Source organism: Lynx canadensis, chromosome A2 (assembly GCF_007474595.2).
Source record: "Lynx canadensis isolate LIC74 chromosome A2, mLynCan4.pri.v2, whole genome shotgun sequence".
NCBI classification, from domain to species: domain Eukaryota; kingdom Metazoa; phylum Chordata; class Mammalia; order Carnivora; family Felidae; genus Lynx; species Lynx canadensis.
This window is the reverse complement of record NC_044304.2, coordinates 150,832,521-150,851,642: the sequence shown is the minus strand read 5'-3', so window position 1 is coordinate 150,851,642 and position 19,122 is coordinate 150,832,521. Positions and strand designations below refer to the sequence as shown.

Genomic DNA, 19,122 nt, shown 5'->3' with positions numbered 1-19,122 from the left:
ACATGGTGACTCTTTCTTGTCCTGATCTTTTACAACTGCACACGCAAAAATGATGCAACCACACGGCACCTTGCATAAGGCCTTACCACAGAGGCAACGATCCACATGGGCCCGCGACTCAGGTTTTGCAATGCCCCACCCTGTGCACCTTCCATAGAACCTCACTGTTCCGGTGTTTCCCAGCACCTTGTAAAAAAAATGTATTTGACGAAATATGGCACATGGAGATTCAGAAAAGGCATAAACACGAAAATCTGAGTGTCACGAGCTCCCATGTTACACCAGGCAAGATCTCCGAATATTTTCCCTTTGCCACCCTGTGGCCTTCCACAAGGCCCTAACGGTCAGTAGGGAAAAAAGCACTCATTCATGAGTAAGGAATGGAAATGCTACGTGCAAAGCCCAAGATGGGCAGTTTAAGAAAAAGCCTCATTTGCTCCAGGACAGTCTGTAGACTTCCTTCAGGGGGACTAACAGAAAAAGCATTAAAAAGGCAGGAGACCTCAGCAGAAAAACAAACACCAGCCTTGTATCTAGGGACTGTACTCCGTGGAAATGAAAACATGCACGTGCACATATGCTCTGTGAACCCGTATGCACAAACAGCTAGAGAAACCACACGCTATAACTTCCTCTACCGTCCTACAAATGGGCTAGAAAAAATGAAATCGTTCCTCTAAATCAGCAGCAGGTCTCTGCTCAATTGCCTAAAACATCAAATCACTAGAAAAGTCCACTGAAGACATCAATGGCAACTTCAACTCCTGAAATATTTAACACCCCTTTTGATGATGTTAAATGAGGTTGTTTGGGTTTTTCTCTTTGTTTGGGAGGATTGCGGTTTAAGGATAAACTTGTCAGGTCCAATGTCTTTATGAAGTTCCCAACATCAACCCTGAAGTCATATTTTGCACACGTGAGTAATCTTCCTTTTACGATCAGGTATGGCAAGAAGTTTTCCTAAGCCATGTTGACAGAGGAGTTTTCCAACATTTTTAAAAGGAGAAGACGAGTATGTCTTGCAGGGACTCTTCCCATCCCTCTGAGGATGTGTGAGGCAAGAGTCCCTGCGTAACAACACTCAGGGAACGTGACTCTTAGTGCCACAATCACAATAGCTGCACCCCTCACTCGCGTTGCAATGTTTCAACTACCCCCCAATATCTGTGATGGTTCTGGGCTCCTCCTCTATCTCAGTGAGGATAACCTTGCCTGAGAACTCCGAGCCCCTTTTCACTGCTGCAAGAACCTAACTAGAAGAGGGTATCTGAATGGGGAGCACGGAGGCAGCCGGTACTCACTGCGGAGCAGTTTATATGGTGAAGGCAAATGCAGGAATGGATTTGCTGGATGGCTCCCCACCGGTAAGCAAGGGCAAGAGTCACTCCTGAGGGAAGCCCTAAATCCCAATGTGCTTGGTTTACAAGGCGTAATAGAGAGAGACCTAATCTCCTAACATTTAAGTTACCTTTCTAAGCTTGTGGCATTTTGAATACCCTCAAAAGCGGTAAAACTTTATCCTTCAAGGCTGTATTTCATTCTGCTAACAATTCAGTCATTCAAGATCAAATCTTACAAGCCAGGAAGTGTGATCAAGGTAGATATTCTAGATTTTCATCAGCAACCAGGAGAGCGACCACAGAGTAATGACAAAATTTGCATGGTTCATAAACTGGTTCCAAAAGCAACTGCAGAAAAATAAAGTATTGTGACCAAAAACAGCGTGTTTGGGCCAGTATCTGTTATTTATTGGGCAATTTGCAAAGCACTGTGTAACACATCACGTACATTATCTCACCTGTTTCTCATGTGAGCGTATGAGGTAGATATTGCGTCCACATCTTACAGAGAATACAACAGTGTCAGAAAAATAAGATGCTTGCCCATGATCTCACTCCTAGGGTGAAGTCACACCATAATATGCTGTTTTCACGCCACCTGTATCACACGCCAGGACAAGCTGCCACGGATAAAACCTATACCCATGTACGAGAGATCCTCGTTTTCAAAGAGAAAACAGAACCTTTTGTCTTATAATCACGCAGTACCAATGTCATCACTGCCTGAATAAAGGTGTCTCTAAGTCTTCCAGTTTACAGATTCTGCTAAAATTTCTTCAGAAATGGCATTATCAGTGAGCTGCCCAACAAGTCCCCTAAAACAAAGCACACAATCAAATGAGACTTTATAGTTAGGGTAAATTACACTTTTAGGATTTAGTTTACAGCCATACTCCGCACAGATACGTATATTAACTTTAGGTTCAAGGTCATCACTGTAACAGCAAAAGACAGGAACCCTAATGTTCATCAGTAACAGATTAAGTAAGTTATGGTATATCCATTCACTAGAATCTCATGGAGCCAAAGGAGGGAAACAGGTTCCTTGTTTCTTACATACTGATACGGAATGATCTCCATTTAAAAAATAAAATAAAATAAAATAAAATAAAATAAAATAAAATAAAATAAAATAACATAAAATAACATAAAATAAAATAACATAAAACAAAATAAAATAAAATAACATAACATAACATAAAATAAAATAAAATAACATAAAACAAAATAAAATAAAATAAAATAAAATAAAATAAAATAAAATAAAATAAAATAAAAAAGGCCAGGGGTGAACTCAATACAGTTTATCATTTGTGTAAACCTCCCCTCCCTCCCCCACCACACACATGTATTTGTTTAGGCAAAGAATCTTCCTCAAAGTATACAGGAAACTTGACAGAGCCTGCCTCCAGGAAGAGGAACTAGTTGCTGATGGACAGGAGTGGGAGAAACTCTTTATTCTGAATCACATTTGTATCTTGACCCATGGGAAAAGTGAAGTATTCAAACATTTTCTTAACCAAAAAAAACGGACTAATTATACATTTGACAAATTACAATGGTGATTTCTTTCTTTTCTTTTTTTTTTAAAATTTTTTTTTTTTAAACGTTTATTTATTTTTGAGACAGAGAGAGACAGAGCATGAATGGGGGAAGGTCAGAGAGAGAGGGAGACACGGAACCTGAAGCAGGCTCCAGGCTCTGAGCGGTCAGCACAGAGCCCGACGCGGGGCTCGAACTCACGGACCGTGAGATCATGACCTGAGCCGAAGTCGGACGCTTAACCGACCGAGCCACCCGGGCGCCCCTCTTTTCTTTTTTTTAAAGAGCAAGGGAGCAGCAGGCAGGACAGCAAAAGAGAGACCGTCCAGCACAAGGCGATGGTGAGGGGCTATAGTCACAGTAGGGCGGAGTAAGGGAGTATGAGGACTGATGGAATTCTCCTTTTGGTGATCCTTAGAACTGCGCCTAGCTGTACGTAGCCCATCGGTCAGTTAGGGCCCATGGCTTAATGAGTCCGTTTGCGTGCTCACTGTGGGCCCTTCTGCCTTGTTCAGGTTTCCACTGCCTGTTGCCGAAGAGCGGCCTCTATGCTCACCCCCCACCCGCATCAATAATGGAAATATTTAGCATTTGGGTGGAGGTCTCATCCTCAGTAGCTTCTCCTTGCTGAATGAGGAGCAGAGAGATGTCTCTATCAATGGGTCAACATACAATGGTGATTTTTTATTGCAGGGAGAAAAAAACAAAAACCCTCAAAGTTTTCTTATGAGAATTACTATAAAGTTATAATGTAAATACATCTTTTTAATGTGAAAAGGCATAATATTTCCTTTACAGACAACTTATCATTTATCCATCATGTAACATCAAATGCACCTATAATCCCTTAAAATAGGAGGATTCTTTTGAGAGAAAAGTGTCGAATCAAAGACATCATTATGGAAAAACATGCATACTTGACTGAATTTCACAGAGGATAAAGGCCATTATTTTACATATTTTTAAACTCCCTAGTTCCTGACAGGGTTCTCAGGATATAGTTTCTCAGTCAATGTAGCAAATCGATTAATGATTAAATTAGCAGCTATAGAGCTGCCTGATAACAGTATACAGTAAGTGGATAATTCAGGAGTAAGTGGCTTCTGGACTTTAATTTTAATTACCGTGAAACAACATAATTTAGTAACAAATGTTTAAACACCCATTATAATTGTTAGACTGTGAAATCTGATCAGCCATACAAAACTCATCAATTTTTCTTTAGAAAACACTAGAAACCCCAAAGAATAAAGGAGAGGTCACGTTTACTAATCAAGCACCGTAATTCCAGTCTCAGGCCGTCCCAAGTGGCTGGAAGGAGGAAGGGAAGGGGGGAGGATGTTGGAAAAGGGTAGTTCTGAATGCGAAGCCTCAACTGTTGCTCTCAGGCAGCATAGGATCTAGCAGAGAGGAAGACTGCTGAGGCTGAAATTTACAACTAAAGCTTTTTGGTTCAGGTGATAAGGAGGCCTCAAGAAGAGCAGAATCGGTATATCCGGAAAGCAGTGCTGGGTCCACCTCATGAACTAGGGGGTTTCTTCTTGGCATCCAAGTCCTTTTTAATTTCTTCAAGTTTTTTAGCCAGATTTGGTATCTTTAAAGAGAAAAAAGATGATTATAATTTTGCAGCTACCTAATCGATACTCTTTTACTTCTCTTCCTCCTACAACAAAGGGCTGTTGTTAAGTCTTTATTTTCCTCTGAAAGAGACTTGGCCTCATGGCTGCATAAGAAGGATCTCGAAGCTGTAAACTGAAGTATGTTCCCTCCTCAGAAGCTAAATTCTGACTTCTCCTTTTATATACTCACTGACCACCTCAATCCACTGCCAAATAGAAGTTGTGCATACGAACAATAAAGGTGATATAAATTAATAAAGTTCCTGCCTAGAAAACCATGTAACTCAAGTGAAGGTTGACAAAGAATTTCTTTTGTCACACTAATAGCTTCACCACAGACAAATCAAAAGTTAATATATTTCCCTTCCTTCCCTCTTCCCACCTCTTCCTTCCTTTCCCTCTCTTTAAAACAACCTTTCCAGAGGCCCCATGTATGGGCAGTTTTGTCACCTGCTTTTCCACTTCCCCTTCTATAAAATGAGTCTGATATAACTGAAAAGATGATCCAATTACTCTTAAATTTCCACTCATCACATAATCGTCCACAGAACTATATAAGAAGACTCTAAGTCAGTAGTTAATTATTCTGGGCTAACCAGCACAGCTCAGGATCATAAGACCATCTAAATTGATGAGATTTTGCCCTCTTGTGGTGATACGGAGGACAGATGCTTTTGTGAGGTGTATTTTTCAAACAGCAGAAAATCCTTCTACAAAACTCAGGACATTTTCCCGAGACCTACGGACTTCATTTACGCTGGAAGGCATGCCTGACTTCAACAAAGACAAGTCACTACAAATTACGGGAGGACACAGATATGGTCACTTACGTCATAGTTCTGGGCCAGATACATTCCAACCACGTTGCCAAAAGTAAATCCAAGCTGAAAGAGTAGAACAGGAAGAGTTACACTGGATACGAAGTTCTGTGCCACCTGATACCAAACCAAACTATAAAGACAACAGTCTAAGGAGCTCAGGACAGTTAACGACCCCCGTGTCCAGCCTAGGGCTAGGTAGTGTGAGACTGTTTCCTTCTGTAAAATAACATAGAAATACTCTCCCAAAACGTTAAGGAGCATACAGAAGTGAGAATAAATGGTAGCACTGAGCAAATCTACCCTAGATTCTCCCTGTCCCCTCACAACCTCCATAAACACTTGACTGTCAGTTCTAGAAACCCAAGCCAAAGTGATGACTTTGTTGTTGAAAGCAATTTGGTTTTTGTCTTTCTTTCTTCTTTGGTTTGTTACTTCTTGTTACATTAAATGAAAAATATCTGATTAAAAAAAGTACTCAGCTAAATGGTAGGATCTTAGAAAATGAAGAGATTTTCACAGTTCAATCTCTTCTTATTTCAAGTCGGGGGGGGGACTTATTTCAAGTAGTGAAGGGACTTTTTCAGGGTCATTCACAACAAAGAAACACAGAACAACCTAAATTAGATTCACACTCACAAACAAAGATATATCATGAGAGAACAGCATAGGAAACTCCAACATCCAACCGAGAGAACTCTGCCTGGATGGGACCTAATGGGCAGAGCACTTCCCACCTATGGGGAGCACAGGTCCCCTCCCCAGCTCTTTCTCAGTGAGAAGAGACAGGCATGATTTTAGAGAACTATAAATGTTTAACCCATTGGGTGACTGGTTTCTTCAACAATAACAACAACAAAACCATTTCATGAAAACTTAAAGCACTCCATTGACAACAAAAGAACCAAAGCTCCTTAAACTCTGAGTTCTAATGATGATCTGTAATTCCCTGGGTTTTTTTCCTCCAACAATTAAGCCCCTCCAACGGGACACCTAATTTCTAATTTCATAAATTCAAACTGGCATCTGGTTTTTCTTTTTTTCCCACCATTTTCTATAATCAGTGTTGCTCCTATTCAATACACAGCAGAGGTTAACAGAAAAAGTGTGGCACTTACCACCACCAGTTCTAAATGGTGTGATCTGACCTTGTCTTCAAGTCAGAGATATATATGGGGAAACAGAATACAGCCTTACTGAGCTTTAAACACCAAAAGCACACTTTAAATTGGTTTGTTGTTAGTTAAATTAAGCATACATGAGGCTATCCAATCTCTAATCATAGACCAATTTTCTAATAATTTGATTAATTAGACACATCTTGTGAAGACATAGTTTTACCAAGGTGGTACCAAGAAGCAAAATGATTTTTTTTTCACTTCTGTGCGTTGAAACCAGATAGACAGAGGTTTTCCAAATCCGGAAAGAGTATTAAATTTACTTAGAAGATGAGAAAAAAAAAATCAAATGAAAATTTTAGCTCTAACACCAAGCAACCAAGCAGAGGAAACATAAAGTTGCAAATTTTCAAGAAAAATAGAGTTCTGATTCTATCACTATCTAGCTGTGTATCTTTAGCTGATTTGTTTCCTGATCTATAAAACATGATATTAGCAATGTTCCTTCCAGCTCCAACATTTGAGGATTCCTGGTTCTTACCCTGTGTGTCTCAAAATAAATACGGCATATCTAATGTGGCTTCCTTTTGGCAAGGTCACCAGCCATTAGGCACGTGAAAAAATAGCAGTTATTTTAAAACACAACACAAAACAAAAACTATGGGCTTCTAGACAAGTCATGTCCAATTCCAGTTTCAGAACACTGCCCAGTCTATCACTGGGATGTTGTAAAATTACATACATAAGAGAAATGTCACATAAGAGAAATGTTTGAGGGGCGCCTGTGTGTGGCTCAGTCGGTTAAGCATCCAACTTCGGCTCAGGTCACGATCTCGTGGTCCATGAGCTCAAGCCCCGCGTCGGGCTCTGTGCTGACAGCTCAGAGCCTGGAGCCTGCTTCAGATTCTGTGTCTCCCTCTCTCTCTGCCCCTCCCCTGCTCATGCTCTCTCTCTGTCTCTGTCTCTCTCTTTCTCTCTCAAAAATAAATAAGGATTAAAAAACAATTTTTTTTAAAAGAAAAGAGAAATGTTGAGGGGAATGCATGAAGCCAGAAAAGCAATTATATGTTCTTCATGGGATGCTCAATAGGCAAGTTTACACAGAAAAAAAATTAATAAGAAATATAAAAACATAAAATCTCAATCTGAGCAATGGTGACTCATTAATCTGACAAAGTTAGATTGGAGCCAGATTACAGAAGGTCTTGAATGAATCTGAAACCTCTCTGCAGGCCAAGATTGCTTAACTTCATCCAGGCCAAGACCTGGCTGCCTTGCCAGGAGTCCATCCAGATGGCTGTATGCCACCCCCACGGTGCCCCCTCCACATCACTGGTCCCCCATTGTGTTCACTGCAGAGAAGAGAAGGTAGTGCAAGGAAAAGAAAAGTGACGGCTTCCCAAGCTTGACACTAAATGAATTACTATTACATCCTTTCTGCAATCATCTTGAGACTTTAGGAATATGTAGCTTCTTCCCACAAGCACACTGGAGACAAAAAAAATGGCAAAACACCAGGGATCTGGGGACAGAGGAGTGACATGAGCGAATTGGTCAAAGGACAAATGGGTGGGAGGAAAAGGCTGCAGCGAAGAATCAAGGAGGGAAGTCCAGACCGGCCTGGGTCCCCACACATTAGAGGAGACAGCATGTCCCTGCTCTATAATTACACCTTACACTTAGAACCCACGTCCCTCCACAATCCCTTACCCACAATTCTGAAACTCGAACTCTACTCAAACTGTTTCACTGTAACTCATTTGGCAGCAAAATCACACCTGACCTGAACTGATATGAGACTATTTATAGTCTCTCTATCACATTCAGTGTGGAAACTCACTTTTTGCTACAGAAAAAAGCAATCTTTAAACATAGGATCCTGCCCTACACCCCACTGGAGAACAGGCGTAACAGGAAATATTTTAATGTATGTCATAACAGAGGCTATCCCAGAGTGCTACTGGGCTGTTAAGTAACAAAGTATATGCAGCTTAAACCTTTCTAAAATCTTAAAAACATCTCCCAATACATCTGGTCCCCAAAGGTTTTGATTAAAAGATCAAAGACCCTTACATACTGAATGTACATTCATATTCAGCCCTGTGAAAGGATTATAAAATGTCCCTACACTCTCAAAGAGTTTGTACAATGTATAGGAAGAAAAGCTACATATAAACAAAACAGTTACAAAACAACTGAAGGCAACACCCAGTACAGGACCTTGACTGTAACAGAGGCAGGACAAACCAGAACTGGGTCATGCATTAAGTGGCCAAATGAATGACAGAGAAGTGATTCTTCTAAGAAACTATATCTGAAAGAGATCAAGGTACCTCAACTTGTTATTACAGTCTCTAATTATGCTGAGAAAGTGTTATCTTTTAAACTGGGAAGGGAACTGAATGTGGAGAATCAAGGCATAAAATATGAAGATGTGATACCTAAGAGAAACAGGATTGATTAGAAGATGATCTGAATTTAGAAACAGAAGTTAAGTATGGAGACTTGGGTAGGCCTGGCTGAGGGAACCTCAAGAAACAGGCCAAGGAGTTTAGTTCGCATGCGATCTTGGTGGAACACCAATGGCTACCCTCTACCAGCAGCAACGTGATGAAACCACTGCTTTCAGAAGTATTCAACCAGCAGCTCTACACAAAAAAGGCTGAATAATGAGTAAGTGCAGGTCATGGAAGGCCCAGATTCGTGTGGCAGCAGAGAGGACAGAAGCAAATGTGACTGAATTGTTTTTCTTAAAAATCAATGATGATCCCCCAAACAGGTTCTTAACTATAGAGAACAAAAAGATGGTTACCAGGGAGGAGGTGGGTGGGGGAAATGGGTGAAATAGGTGAAGACTCAGAGTGCACTTATCTTGATGAGCACTGAGTATTGTACAGAATTGCTGAATCACTATATTGTACACTTGAAATATAACACTCTATGTTAACTATACTGGAATTAAAAAATGAATGAAAACTTAAAATAACAATAATAAAATAAAAATCAACGGTAAGCAACAAAACAGAATGGACAGTCCAGGAAAACCTTTTACATTTACGGTCAAGTGATTTTTTAAAACACATTTTTAATTTTATTTTTTTTTAAGTTTACTTTGAGAGAGACAGAGATAGCGCGAGTTGGGGACGGGCAGAGAAAGGGAGACAGACTCCCAAGCAGGTTTCATGCTGCCAGCGCAGAGCCTGACATGGGGCTTGACCTCACAAAGCCACAAGATCATGACCTGAGCCAAAACCAACAATGGATCACTGAACCACCCAGGCACCAAGTGATTTTTAACACAGGTGCTCATACATTCAATAAACAATGCTAGGACAACGGAATATCTACATGCCAAAGAGTGAATATGGACCCTTACCTTACATCATAAACAAAAACTATCTGAGAAGGGTCAAGATCTAAATGTGAATGCTAGAACCAAAAAACTCTTGTAAGAACACACAGGAACACATTTTCAAGATCTGCATCAGGCGATGGTTTCTTAGATATGACACCAAAAGCAAAAGTGACCAAAAAAAAAAAAAAAAAAGATAAATTGGACTTTATCAAAATTAAAAATGTTTGTGTTTCAAAGAATACCATCACGAAAATGAAAAGACAACCCAATAGAATGGAATAAAATATTTGCAAATCACTTATCAATAAGGGACTTACATCTAGAATATAAGAATCCTGGTGACTAAAAAATAAAAAGACAACCCAACTTAAAAATCAGCAGAGGATTTGACAGTCACTTCTCCAAATCAGATAGATACACATGAGCAATGAGCACATGAAAAGATGCTCAGTGTCACTAGTCATCAAGGAAATGCAAATCAAAACCACAATGAGGTGCCACATTGTGCCCACTAGAGGACTTTAGTACAAAAGATGAACAGGTTTTGAAAAGGATGTGGAGAATGTGGCATGTAAAAGGGTACAGCCACTTTGGAAAACAGTTTAGCAATTCCTCAAGAAGTTGAGCACAGAGTTACTGTATGATGCAGCAATTCTACTTTAGGGTACATATGCAAGAGAAATGAAACATACATCTACACAAAAACCAGCAGACAAATGTTCACAGCAGGAATACTCATAATAGCCAAGTTACAAACAACCGAAGTGCTATAAACGGGTAAAAGGATTAACAAAATGTGGTATATCCATACAATATAGTATTATTCAGCCACAAAAAGGAATGAAGGACTGATTCACACTGCAACATGGATGAACCTTGATATCATTATACTGAGTGAAAGGCAGTCGGAAAAGACCACTTATTATATGACTCCACTTAAAGGAAATGTCCAGAATAGGCAAATCCATAAAAACACAAAATAAACTAGTGGTTGTCCAGGGCTGTGGAAGAGAGGAATGAGAAATGAATGCTAATGAGTATGCAGTTTCTTTTTGGTACAATGAAATACTAGATACAAAATTAGATAGCCGCGATGGCAGCACAACTCTATGAACATACAAAAAAACAAAAAACCAAAACAACAAAAACCAAACCAAACCAAAACAAACCACTGAATTCGGGGTGCCTAGGTGGCTCAGTCGAATGAGTGTCTGACCTGGGCTCAGGTCATGATCTCCCGGTTCGTGAGTTCGAGCCCCACATCAGGCTCGTCAGCCTGTCAGCCTGTCAGGGCAGAGCCCACTTTGGATCCTCTGTTCCCCCTCTCTCTGCCCCTCCCCGGCTTGCGCTCTCCCAAAAATAAATAAATATTTTAAAAAATATATTAAACGTCAATAAGATGTGGTAAAATATCAGCCACATGGGATAAAACAGGAAATCAAAGACAACTTCAAGGTTTCCGGACTGGACAAATGTTTAAAAAGAATGGAAACGTTACAGTGAAAAAAAATGAGGACCACTGCCATCACCTGGTGGCTCTGTATATGAACACCACAGCAAATCAACTCTTTTTTTATGTAAGGACACATAAGCAGGTTAGTCACAAGGGTGCATCAACATCAAGAAGCACGAAGTCTTAAAAACAAGTAAGCAAACTCCAAAGCAATCTGACTCTTATCATTTGCTGCTCAACCCCTTCCCCGATCAGAAAGTTATGTCTGTCAGCACATAAAGCTACAGTTTTGACCTGAGAATGGCACCTGGCAGTAACCCAGACTGAACACTACCCAACAAGTCTGAAGGAGGACTCATCAAATCACATTTTCAAACCCAAGTTATGACACAGAATCTGAACCATCTCGTATTTACTGACAAGGGTTTCAGAAACCTAAAAGTAATCTCATTAAAAATAAATAATAATAGAAATAATCTCATTTTATTTAGCAAATATAGCTACAACTAGCATTCAAAAGGATACCCAAAAATATTTTATGGTCTCAGATGATAAAAGCTACACACTGACAATAAAAGCAAAAGTATACATTATCTAGCATTAATAAAAGATATGCTGATAATTTTCTCAGTTTATATTATTTTTTACACATTTTTTTAATGTTTTTTTTACTTATTTTTGAGAGAGAGAGTACACATGAGCAGTGAAGGAGCAGAGAAAGAGGGGGGGACAGAGGATCCAAAGCGGGCTCCAGGCTCTGAGCTGTCAGTACAGAGCGCTATGCGGGCTCGAATTCACGAACCAGGAGATCATGACCTGAGCCGAAGCCAGACGTCCAACCGACTGAGCCACCCAGGTGCCCCAATTTCTCAGTTTAATCTACACACCTAGAGAACCTGTCTGAAGACTGCTCCATTTCAAGGAGGCAAGAAAAAAATCCACCTTTATGTACCTTAGTCTTTAAACATTTAAGACTTGTTGTGGAGAAATTATCAACTGTGTTTCAAAACTGCTTCAAGTAATAATAAAACCCACATTCTATATTCATTAAAACAAAACTCTGCTGAGGATATAACCTATGGCTTTTCTACTACAACCACAGAGAAGTGCATTTTTTAAGATGTAAGCTAGATTTTATACTCAATAATTTTCCTTAGAGAAAGAAGGGGTGGGGCGGGGGGTCGCGGGGGTGGGGGGTGAGGGTGGGGGGCGGCTGTTAATTCTTCAATTGAGCCAGTAAATTAAATTGGGACATTCATGAAAAAGTTAGCTGTAACATTCTGGAAAGAGGTCTATCAGGTAGAACCAGTCTTCCTGTTCTCAAAGAAGCTGATTCAAATATTCAAGTACCTTATGAATATCTGAGAGAAGTCATCAGGCAGAAGAGGAATATCTAATTAAATAAATGAAATAAAATGGTATTGCCTAAGTGCCATGTGCTTGGGAAATCTAAATATAAGGTATGCTGCTTCTTCCCCTGGAACTGATGGTCTACTCTAGAAAGACAAGACTAAAACGCATGAAGGTGCAGTGAACAAAACAGAGCGCATCACCAAATGATGGTCTGAATGGGCCACATAGTTTAAGTGCTTCCTATTAGAAATCTAATGTCATCTGTATGAACACATTAAAAGAGAAAAATCACTTGATCACCATATGGGTAAACAGCATGACAAAATTCAATAGACAATCATAATAAAAACTCTTAAACTAGAAATAGAAGAGAATTTCGTTAATCTGTAAGGAAATATCAGAAACACATCATACTAAAACCTCAGAAGCATTTTCACTAAAAGCAGAAAAAAAAAACTAGGATATCCACTCTTACTACTACTGGAAGTCCTAACTTGATTTACGGAAAAAAATTGGAAAAGAGCACAAAATTGTCCTTGTTGCCTTCAATGGAGGTAAGACTGCCTTCACAGTATGGCATTCACTGATTCACTTCCAAGTGAATGTACAAACTATGGGAGTTAAAAGATAAGGAAGACTGCTAGATACAAAAATCAATACACCAGGGGCACCTGGGTGGCTTAGCTGGTAAGGCGTCAGACTCCTGATCTCGGCTCAGGTCATGATCTCACGGTTCACAGGATCGAGCCCTACGTCAAGCTCTGCGCTGACAGCGTGGAGCCTGTTTGGGATTCTCTCTCTCTCTCTCTCTCTCTCTCTCAATAAATAAATAAACATTTAAAAAAATCAATACACCCAAATTAGCATTTCTATACATCAGCAATGAATTTGGAAATGTAATTTTAAAAAGGATGCCACTCAGAACAACTGAAAAGTACCTGGAAATACACATATAAAAAACAAGGTACAAGACTATTATTGAGAAGATAATAAAACACTGATGAAAGGCATACAAAGATGTAAATCAATGGGGAGATGGATCCTAACAGTGTCAACATTTCAGGAGCTTAAGGTAATAAAGAAAGCTCATGGAAAAAGATGGGAATTGAGCCATTAAGAGTTATTGGGGAAGGGGGAGGCAAAAAAGAGGACAAAGGGAAAACCGTATGGGAAGGTCTGATAGCAGGAAGGTCCATAGGTTGGTCCAGATCAGTAAGATAGTCTATTCAATCAAAAGCAAAGGAGATATGTTGAAGGGCAATAGGAAGGGAAAATGGGGTCAGATTAGCAAATCTTGAAAATCAAGTGCAAGTGGTTACTCTTTGATATGGAGGGACATAAAGACCATTGACAGTTTCTGAGCATGTGGAGAAGACAAGACTGGAGGATTACTCAGGCAGCTGCAAGGGCGGACAGAACACCAAGGGCATCAAAGGAAACGTAGAAGTAGAGGAGGCAGCCTTACTTTTCTAAGGCTGATCAGACTGGATGGAGGGGCCAAGTTTCAAAACAAACCAACCAACCAACCCCAAACTAGACTATTCAGGGAAGGCTAACCAGCATGAACCTGAAATCATACAAAATGGATGGAAGAATCAGAGATGTTTAGTCTAAAGACAAGACTGATGGGGGTCAGGGGATAGAGAAAGGTACCAAGGTAATGCTGTTCTGATATGTGAAGTGTTGTCATGTGAGTTAGAACTGCTCTTTAACACCAAGAATAGTGTAAGATGGTGACCAAAAATGACAGATCCTCTGAGGAAGTAGTGAGCCTATTCTATTCATTAATTTTTTAAGTTTATTTATTTATTTTGAGATAGAGCACAAGCAGGTAAGGGGCAGAGAGAAGGGGAGATAGAACGCTTAACCAACTGAGCCACCCAGGTGCTGCATAGTGAGCCTATTTTAACGGGAGGTGACAAAACATACACCAGACACCCCGTTAGTAGTGGAGACCAAGTGTCAGCATGTTAAACCACATAACCTACAATCACTCTTCCAACTCAAAACCTACATTCCTACACCAACTAGGCTGGTGTAACTAATGCAAAGGCAGAGTAAAAAAGACCTACTCTACGAACTTGTCACTGGGGAACATAAAGATGGAACTTTTGTAAGGTGAGTAATGGAGACCCAATGGCCTAAAACAATAGCTAATGTTTACTGAGTGCTTATTGTGTGCAAGGCAGCATTCTCTTTTTCATGAATTAGCTCATGCTCCTCACAGACTTATAAAGCAGGTACTATTACTGCCCAGTTTATTCTGGGGAAACTGAGGCACAGAGCAGTTAAGGAACTCACCCAAGGCTACACAGGGACATTTATGTGCTAGGCATAGCTGATAAGGATATGGAGAATGAAGGAGAGAAACAAATCAAAGATTATGTCAGCGTTTCAAATTTGAGAAAGGGCTGGAGAAGAGAAAGAAGTCAGGTGTGGGGCATGAGTCGCAGGGTGGGGGATGGAAGAGGCAACGGGTCCAGATGTGTTGGACCTGAGATAGAGGGTAGGGCAAGAGATGCTGAGCAGACAGTTGATGACAGTGAACCGGAGCTCAGAGAAAGGGACGCAAGGTAGTCCGAGAAGCAGCAAAAAGGAAAGGTGATGTATGACAAGGAACACACTCCCTGAGGGTGGGTGTGAAGAGAAGAGCAGAGTCAGGGACTGAGCCTTGAGAAACACCTAGAAACCAAAAGACGGGAAAAGCAGCCAGTGCCAGCAGGCGAGATTAGATAGGACCATTTCCCGGCTGCTGCCCCAAGATACTGTTCCCCTCAGCCCTGGGAGGGGCCAGCACCAGAGTCAGTCGCCTTCACTCTGTGCAGGCTCTTCCCCAAAAATAAAGCCGCGTGTGTTCTAGTGTTAAAGAATGTCGGACAAGGAAGGATCCAAAAGCCAAGAGATGGGGGATTGAGGAGGAGGTGATTAAGAGCACCAAGGGCTGCCACTTCGAAGGTAACAAGGGCAATCCATGACCCCGGGAAGAGCACCGCAGGCAGGGCACGCAGGGCTCCCGGCGGTGCCCATCACATCAGGCCTCCCTCAAAAGCCTCAGAAGTTTCCTTACAACAACTGTGGCTGAACCTACTGCACTCAAGGAAGCTACTGCGTTAAAGGGAAAAGAGGCAGCAGGACCACGGGAACAAGTTTTGAGTATGGATGATCGGCGAGTGTTTTAATCCACGGAGGAATGGACAACGAAAGGAATATAAAAGCAACACAATCGGGTGCAGTGGTTTTCAACTGGTGTTCCAGGAAGTGACAACTGTAGGAAACGTCTTGGAGGGTTCCAGAATGTGCAATGACCATGCACAGGTTTAACTTTGTATCCATTTCATTACTTCCAAAACTCTTCCCATCACCTACCTTTCTGAGGGTAAACGAGTCCCCATTTTTAGGACCGGTTCCAGCGAGAAACTGAATAAATCTGAGTCCTTATTAAGTGTCGGTTAAGACACCTTCATGTGTTAACTCATTTTTAATCCTCACAACAAAGCCATGAGGTAGGTTCCCATTTTCATATGGGGAAACTGAAGCACAGACAATTTAAATAACATACCCAAGTTCCCATAGCTTAAAAACGATGGAGCTAGGTAGGGTTCGAGACCAGGCGTCTGACTGCTTAAGCACCAGGACAAGATGGCTGGTCACAGGTTAAAAGCTCGAGGACAACTTAGGGATCACCTGCTTCAACCCACTGTTGTTGTTGTTGTTGTTGTTGTTGTTGTTGTCATTTTAAGTAGGCTTCACATCCAGTGTGGAGCCCAATGCGGGGCTTGAACACATAACCCTGAGATCAAGACCTGAGCTGAGATTAAGAGACCAACACTCGACTGACTGAGCCACCCAGGCACCCCTCAACCCATTTTATAAATAAAATGGCTAAAAGCAAGAGAAAGACTTGCCCAAGTTCAGAGACTTAGTGAATCATTCGACAGAGGTAAAATCAAGGTGAAAAGTAATACTATCCACGTCTTTCAAAAGATGCGATGAGGAGATGGGAGAACAAGGGGGCAAGAGAGCATCCGCGTTCCAGTTACTTCCGAGCTAGGAATTTAACGGACGGATGCAGCATCTCTCCTTGAATGCTGAGAATTCTGAATCCTCAAATCAGATACATGCATATTTATACACAGCAAAAGTCTATTCCAAAACCAAATAAATTCACTCTGCAAAAGCACTTATGAAGTATAATGGAATCAGTAAGCTACAGCTGTAGAAGTCTCAATGCTATCATCTTACATTTTGGGGCTGATACTGTTTTTGTTTTTGTTTTAAATGTTTATTTATTTTTGAAAGAGAGAGACAGAGCATGATCAGGGGAGGGGCAGAGAGAGAGGGAGACACAGAATCTGAAGCAGGCTCCAGGCTCTGACCTGTCAGCACCAGAGCCCGATTCGGGGCTCGAACTTGTGAACCGTGAGATCATGACATGAACGGGAAATTGGATGCTTACCCGACTGGGCCACCCAGGCGCCACTGATACTGTTTTTAACCTTTGTGTTTCCTACAACTAAATGACAGTAATTATTTCTATTGCCCCCTAAACTAACACCTAGTTAGGACACTGGAGAAACTTCCAGAGGCAAAGGGTACAGCCCTGTCCTAGTTGGGCAGTTTATATCAAGGATACCTCTTTTCCACCTAGAGATTTTAAAAACCAATTACCATGAAAGAAAGAAAGAAAGAAAGAAAGAAAGAAAGAAAGAAAGAAAGAAAGAAAGAAAACCCAAACAAGGCACTTTTTTATTCCTTTTAATAAAGAATACACCATGTGGGAAAGCATCTTCTCACCAGGGCACCGAACGTGTCCACCAGGAAGACAATGGAACACCTGCTTCTTGTCAGAATCAGAGGTTGAAAGCATCAAGTGTGGCTCAAAAACTTGGAAGAGAGACTTTCACTTGGAAATGTTTGGCGAGACGTCCTGAAACCTTCACCGGGCAATCTTTGAAACACACTCAGCGTCGCCAGAAAACCAGTTTTCCACCGAAATAAAGAGCCAGGAGGTAGAATTTATTTGCTCATAGTAACACTCATTTTCCCCCCAAAATGAGCACTTTGGAAGAGTTGCTTGCACACCGGGGTCTGACTCAGGCCAGCAACCAGCCATCCTCCAAGTCTGGAAGCTCTAAAAGGCCTGACAAGGTCCCCTCCCCCCCAGCCCCCAAGCCTCTAACTCCGACCTTGTGTTTCTGCGCCTCGTGGGGTGGTTTACTAATTTAGAGTTTATTCCTGGCCCTCCCCGCCCTCTTCCGTTCTCAAAAACCCAACCAGCAGGGCTCTCCGGCAGGGATTGGGGTGCGGGGGGCGGGGGGGCAGAAGAGGGGAGGCCGCGAAGTCATTAAGGACCCCAGAAGCTTTAACACCACGATTACACAATCCGCCGGGACGGCCCAGAAGTGGCTCTGAAAATGCCTGCTGACGCCTCCAAGTTCTGGCGTGACTTGAATGACTGCAGAACAAGTACGGCAAAGGGATGGGCGCCCGGCAGAAACAAAAACCCGCAGCCCATCCCGACAGGGGACGAGCGGGCGCTGCGGGGACGCGGACCCACGCGCACACCCCTACAGCCCCGCAGCCCGGCCCCGGAGCCCTCGAGGGCCCCGAAGCCACCCCGGGCCCCTGCGGGGCAGCTCCACTCACCAGAAACTGGAGCATGGTGTCCGCGAGGAAGGAGCGAAGGGCGGCTGCGGCTCGGTGGGCCAGTCCGAGCCTGCCTCCGGGGCGGAGGGCGGAACCCGCCGTGGGCTTCCGGGTCACGCCCGGCCCCGCCCGCGCCTCCCGCCTCGCCTCGCCCCGCCCCGCCCCACCCCACCCGCGCGCCGCTCGCGGCGCCCCGGCGCCCCCTGGCGGAATGCCCCGGAATTACCGCCTGAACTGGCCGGCTGGTGAGAAGGCCGAGGAGGAGCAAGTCCCAAGTCCCAGGCCTGGCTGGATAGTTTTGGTCGTTCATATGCCGGGACGCCAGTCCCCCAAATCCCGCTTCTGGAAACGTGGGTCGGGCCCCGGGATCTATATTACTACCAGCACCCCGACGATTCAGATGCACTTAGGCTTAGGACTCCTTGAACTGCAAGGACGGCAGGAGGCCATCCCTAGGTGCAAAGCAGAATCCGAGCTTTTGCAACACAATATACCCGGTCCTCATGCAGAAACCATGGAGGGGAGGAGCGCTGTACTTTGCAAAAGTGCCGCATGTATGCTATGGAAACTGCAATGAGCACCTATGAGAGAGGTTAGGTGCTTAAGTTGGAGGCCTTTGGAGCCTGACACAACTGTGTCCAATTCATGACTGCCTTCGCTTCCCAGTTACTTAACCTCTTTGAAGTTCGCCTTCCTTCTCTGTAAATGGGTCTAATGCCAGCTCCCTTGCCGAATTGTGGGAATCAAGTGAGACGAGGGATCAATAAATGCCTGTCATGTAAACTGGTGAGGCCAGTGAGCTCTAGGAGACCTCTCCCCATCCTGTCTCCACACAGAGCTTGCCCTATCATATTATGAGCCACCTCTCGCTCCTGGTC

At 42.5% G+C, this 19,122-nt stretch overlaps 1 protein-coding gene across 1 annotated transcript; it reads right to left on the bottom strand.

Annotated features, from left to right (window-relative positions):
* Positions 1-3,537: 3,537 nt before the first annotated feature.
* On the bottom strand, positions 3,538-18,351 carry STMP1 (short transmembrane mitochondrial protein 1). Its single transcript, XM_030308510.2, has 3 exons — positions 18,245-18,351; positions 5,332-5,385; positions 3,538-4,476 (listed from the first exon to the last, which is right to left on the bottom strand). The coding sequence occupies exons 1-3, from the start codon at positions 18,257-18,259 to the stop codon at positions 4,402-4,404; spliced, it is 144 nt and encodes a 47-aa protein (XP_030164370.1). The 5' UTR covers positions 18,260-18,351; the 3' UTR covers positions 3,538-4,401.
* Positions 18,352-19,122: the final 771 nt, after the last annotated feature.

What these genes read in the sequence shown, in the direction of transcription:
- STMP1 (XM_030308510.2), bottom strand. An exon ending in ATCTGGCCCAGAACTATGAC is followed by an intron (nt 4,477 to 5,331) that starts GTAAGTGACCAT and finishes TTCTCTTTAAAG; the next exon opens with ATACCAAATCTGGCTAAAAA.